Source organism: Sinocyclocheilus anshuiensis, unplaced genomic scaffold, assembly GCF_001515605.1.
Source record: "Sinocyclocheilus anshuiensis isolate Anshui unplaced genomic scaffold, SAMN03320099.WGS_v1.1 scaffold1010, whole genome shotgun sequence".
In the NCBI taxonomy this organism is placed as follows: domain Eukaryota; kingdom Metazoa; phylum Chordata; class Actinopteri; order Cypriniformes; family Cyprinidae; genus Sinocyclocheilus; species Sinocyclocheilus anshuiensis.
The window spans coordinates 828,935-834,934 of NW_015537936.1; the positions used below are offsets into that span (position 1 = coordinate 828,935).

The window sequence follows — 6,000 nt, forward strand, 5'->3', positions numbered from 1 at the left end:
AGAAAACTTGCATGCATGTAAACCTGTTTTAGGAGACTCATAAAACAATATTAGCAACCTTAAAAATGGCATAATAGGTGCACTTTAAGACATTAACTGCCACATAATGGCAGTTTTAGTTTCTTATTCAGAGTATCATTTTATTAAAATATAATTTCATATTTCCATATTAATAAAAAATCAGAAAATATTTTTTTGTAGTATCTATCTCATGCTTTTCTCATGCAACACAATAATGGCTTTAACTGATCTTTTGTGGGTAATTTCTGAGCCAAATTTGATGTGCGATTAATATGTGATTAATGAGAATAATTCATTGGGTAATAAATTAGATTCAAAATTTTAATCGATCAACAGCCCTAAACCATATACATATATGGTACTGAAAATTATTCTTTAAAAATAATATATATAATAATCTTTTAATATAAATAATAAAATTCAGTTACATCTGAACACAAACACTCTTTTCATGAAATAAAGTCACCAAAAACAAGACTCAGTTACAAAGCAGCTCAAGGCCACTAAAGGAGTTTCATTATCACAATATAAACACTCCTTTGCATTATATAAGCCAATATAAGACAAACCTAATGAGTGCAAATGAACAAGCTGCATACTAATAAATGCAGTGTTTTAAAGTGAAACTGCACTCACGTCAGTGGTGTAATGCACCTCATCGATGGCGTATTTCTCCTTGAAGTGTTCACGTGGGTAGATCCTGTTGAGACAGACAGACAGAAAGAGCTTTAATGAGAACATCCCATGGAGTGGATGTACTTTATTTAGATCCTCCTTCTTATTATGCTCAAATTAAATTTGTTCCCATTTTTATGACAGCCATTTTGCTCTGACGGGATTTTAAACGCATTAAAAACTGATACTCTGCATTAGGGATGTCATTTTTCAATCATTTCCATGATCGATCGTCATTTAAATTAATGATAAATTAATTGTTAAGCTTAATACTGCAAAATGTGTCTATTGCAGTGGCATATTCACCGGCATGACCGGATGTACAAATGCCACTCAGAACGCCAGCTTCCTCACCCAAATTAAAGGGGGTTTTAGTCTAAATAAAGGCTAGTAGCAGGACTGTAAAATTAATAGATGTGATTATGATCATTTGTGACCCTGGACCACAAAAGCAGTCATAAGTAGCACGGGTGAATTTGTAGCAATAGCCAGAAATACATTGTATGGGTCAAAATTATCGATTTTTCTTTTATGCCAAAAATCATTAGGATATTAAGTAAAGATCATGTTCCATGAAGGTATTTTGTAAATTTCCTACCGTAAATATATCAAAACTTAATTTTTGATTAGTAATATGCATTGCTAAACACTTCATTTGGACAATTTTAAAGGCAATTTTCTCAATATTTAGATTTTTTTGCACCCTCAGATTCCAGATTTTAAAATCGTTGTATCTTGGCCAAATATTGTTCTATCCTAACAGACCATACATCAATTGAAAGTGTATTTATTCAGCTTTCAGATGTATAAATCTCAAAAAAAAAAAAAAAACTGACCCTTATGACCGGTTTTGTGTTCCAGGGTCACGTTTGATAAAATGAAGAGAGCGCGCCGTAGTTACTTTTGGGATCATTTTACTTTGTTGGCTGTTTCATATCCCGTCACGGAGACCACTGAATGTGCCTCTTTAAATGCTATCATGGTGCTTGTTGTTGTACTTTAAAACACAATCGCAATCTTTGCAATTGACATTATTGGCATTTAAAATAAAATGATCCCAAACTAAGTTTGGCGTGCGTTTTTGTGTCAGAGAACCACTTCCACCGGCGGTGCTGCGGCAAAACACACTGCTGCTCACATGAAACATTTTAATGTGAGTATGACACAAGTGAGGTACAAAGCTTTGTTTACAAGAGAAATAATTGGTTAGCAGGCAAATGTTACATCGTAACCATGCTTTTGCAGTCATGCTGATACATTTAAAGCCATACGCGGCTTTGTGTTCTGTTTTGCCGGTTGGTCACAAATTTACATGCATTTAATTACATTTATGGTTTCTTTTCCCAAATCCTCACCGTCTCAACCTCTAATTTCGCAGGTTTATTTTATTGTCGTTCACTTTTAATCAATGTTTTTGCATCTCTTACTGTGGTAAACATGCGGGCGGAAATTAAGATTTCGTGGCCATGAATTAAGAATTCATTCCTATGACTTATTTCGTTCCCTCATTTTATAAATTCATGAAACATGGAGAGTGGCCACAAATTAATAAGTCGTAGGAACGAATTAACAAGTTGTAGGAATTAATTCTATACAGGCTATATATACAGTATCTGTCCTGCTCGTGTCCGCATCCCTGTCAAAGCATAGAGCCCAATATGAAACAATTATCTGGGGAAATTATAATTAAACATGGCTTACTACATTTCAATACAAAATAACTTTCTGTTTTAATGTACTTTTAGGGGTGGAACGGTAAAAAAAAAAAAGGGAAAAATTGAACCGTACACTGTAAAAAATAGGTGAGACCTGAACAGCACACGTTGATATCTGTGTTTAAGCTAAACTCATTTAAGCTTTGCCAGAAGAGTCAGAGGACGCGAGCTCGCTCGCGCGCGCGGGGAGAAGATTTGTGCGTGCACTCATCCGAAGAGCGCAAACCCGCACCTCAGAACGCGCACAAATATTAAGCTCTCTCTGAAAGATTGTGTTTAAATGGACAAATTCACACAAAAATTATGTCAAAATGCCTTGGTAAGTATCCTATAGCAGACATAGCCGGCTGAACGTACTGTATCAGTGCATTCTCTTAAAGTGACAGCACTTTCTTAATATTAATCAAACAGCAACAACAAAGAAATCACTCACTGCTCTTGATTGAATAGATTTTGTAACTTTAATAAAGATTCATCTTTAATTTATACAGTAAAATATGCAATGCTGTTTTACATTTCATTACTTTATTCAATTTCTGTACCTAAAAAGTAACATTAGACCTACCTAAAAAAAACTGAAAATCACTGTTTATTTTATTTGTATCTTTACTCTATTGTATTTGTTTGTGCTGTTGCTTGTAGTTAGATAGATTATTCTTATTTTCTTTATTTTTATTTGACGGTATAGTTTTTGCCTAAACATAGCACATACCGAACCATACCGAAATCGTGACTCTAAAACCGTGATACAAACCGAACCGTGAGTAAGTTGAACCGTTCCACCCCTAGTACTTTTAAAGTTTGGATCACATTTGAAACGTAATTTGTACGTTAGTAAATTGTCGCCAAAGCCCCGTCACCGTCACTCACAGCCGCACGCAGCCCAAAATTAAACTGCTTAATCGACCATCGATAGCTTTAATCGATTGCAGCTCTTATCGACAATTAATCAATCGTCGATTAATCGTTGACATCCCTACTGTACTCTGCATGAGCATTGGACAAAGACTGGACTTCAGTCTTGATTCTGCTAATGGTTTCTGCAGTCCTCAGATAATCAAGTAAATGGACTCTTGATGTCGAGTGTTTGTGGTTCTTGGAAGTGAAGTATTCATGCAAACACACTCCAACCTCATTTTCAAATTGCACATCAATAACTTTGAGAGCTTTACTAATATATGGCTATAAAGTTTGCAAACACACTCAGTTTTGCGCTATGCTGAGAGAAAGTAGTGACACAAGGTTTCCAGAAATTAATTATGCTAATAACCCATTCATATTCTCCACAGAGAAACTGATTTATATCCATTAACATTTAAATGTATAGGGCCAGTTAAGATTTTTATTTAAAAAAAATAAATTAATACTTTTATTCAGCAAGGATGCATTAAATTGATCAAAAGTGACAGTAAAGACATTTATAATGTTACAAAAGATTTCTATTTCAAATAAATACTGTTCTTTTTAACTTTCCATTCATTCACTCCATTCAAAGAATCCTTACAAATAAAATGTTTCCAACATTGATAATAATCAGAAATGTTTCTTGAGCAGTAAATCAGGATATTAGAATGATTTCTGAAAGATCATGTGACACTGAAGACTGGAGTAATGATGCTGAAAATACAGCTTTGATCACAGAAATAAATTACAGTTTACTATACATTCAAAAAGCAGATATTTTAATTTGTAATAATATTTCAGAACATTACAGTTTTTCCCGTATTTTTGATCAAATAAATGCAGCCTTGGTGAGCAAGAGACCTCTTTACAAAAAACATTTTAAAAAAATCTTACCAACCTCAAACTTTTGAATGTTGTTGCATAAAGATTGGAGTGAGATTTAGCAATCATTCATGCTTTAGTACAAACTACAAATACATTCGGTTTAAAACTCATTTTCAGAAAACACAATCCTGAAGAGAGATAAACGAAGCAAAGTCAAAGAGCAGAAATCACAACAAGTTTGAAGCTTTGTAAATGTAATAAAGACTGACTACTTATATATGCATCTTTATTTGAATAATTTGCAATAAACTTATCATTGTTAAATTTACAACCAATGACTGAACGATAGTCTGTATTTTATTGTCATGGCTGATTCAATAACTGTAGGCCAAGTCATTGACAAAAGTAGTTAATTCATTCCCTCTTTAGACAATTATGAAAAACTGTGAGTGCTTAAATCAATGTATAATAATTCATCTCTAGTTGGCTGGGTTGGTTCAAGGCTTAGAATTCTTTATTGATGAATTTTTAAAATCCCTATGGAGAAAATGAATGCAATAAATACGTCTGGAACCAAGGCCACTGAAAAACACTCGCTGAGATCAGCGTGAACTGAGGAATCATTCACTTCTGCAGCACAAATGCTGAAGGACGGGTTACATGCTGAATTATTATTATTATAGTTATTAATTTTTTGCTACAATTTAACAGCAATTTATTAAAAGTAAAAAAAAAAAAAAAAAAAAAAAAAAAAAAACATTAGGGCCCTATGAAATATGTTTTATTTTTACCAAATTCTGTTTATCCCTTTTTAATATTTCTGGAATCCATTTTTAATTTTAATGGTTTAATTAAATTTTAACAATCAAAAACACATGTAATTAAATGAATTGATAAAAACAACTTAATTTATTATTTATTTTTTACAACAATAGTATGTTTTTTTTGTTTTTTTCCCAGAAATTCTCAGTTGTGTATTTTTCTGGCAGTCAAATGAAGGCAAAAAAGCATTCATTTAATTTCTCTTTTAATCAAATGAAAATTAAACAAACTCATTTTTGTAAACAAAGTGCTGCACAAAAGAGGTTTACTTTTAAAATTAAAACATGGAAGAAAAATTGTGATTATTCCTTAAAAAAATGAAGAAATAATTAATAATTAATATTAATTTAATAATAGTATTTAATAATAATTTTATTATTACATGAAGTATTACATGAAGATGTACATTCTACTGTACAATAATAATATTTCTGTAAGTTTCTTCAAGTTAAACCGAAATTCTGTGACATTCCATGTTCCATGAGTAAATTCCATTTTTATTACTGATTCCATGATTCCGTCCACGTTTTCGCAAATCAAAGGACCTTAAATATTGCACCCAGAAACACTGTAATGTCAAGAAAAACACCAATAATTGAATGTCAGGTCACTGATCACAGCAGCCACAAAAACAAGCACATCAGACGAGCCACTGACCCGCGACGCCCCGAACCATTCAGCAGCAAACTCATCTGATGAAGTGAGGAAACCACAGCCGTATGTATTAGATTAGAACAGCTTATCCAGCGGGGCTGCAGCATGAACAGGAAGAGAATTTACTGCAGCACCTTTGAAAGGAAGATTTAAATGCAGGCTGATTCAAAGCTCGACAGCAAACTCTGACTGTACCGTCCGTCTCAAAGCGGATCTCTTTACAGCGCCGACTGCTTCAATGGCACAACATAACCACAAGGCTTTTACACGTCCCAAAATCTTTCAGAGCTCAATTTCATGCCTACCTGTTCTCACATTATGAGGAGGATTGAGAAAGGATTCTCCTGTTAATATTACAATGCGGACAGGTAAAGAATGTATGTAT

At 33.2% G+C, this 6,000-nt stretch overlaps 1 protein-coding gene across 1 annotated transcript in view; it reads right to left on the reverse strand.

Moving 5' to 3' along the window:
* pepd (peptidase D) overlaps positions 1–6,000 on the reverse strand; it is a 70,885-nt gene that overhangs the window by 57,626 nt on the left and 7,259 nt on the right. The window contains exon 4 of the mRNA XM_016447699.1: positions 658–721. Within this exon, the coding sequence (XP_016303185.1) occupies positions 658–721 (64 nt within the window). The remainder of the gene's footprint in view (positions 1–657; positions 722–6,000) is intronic.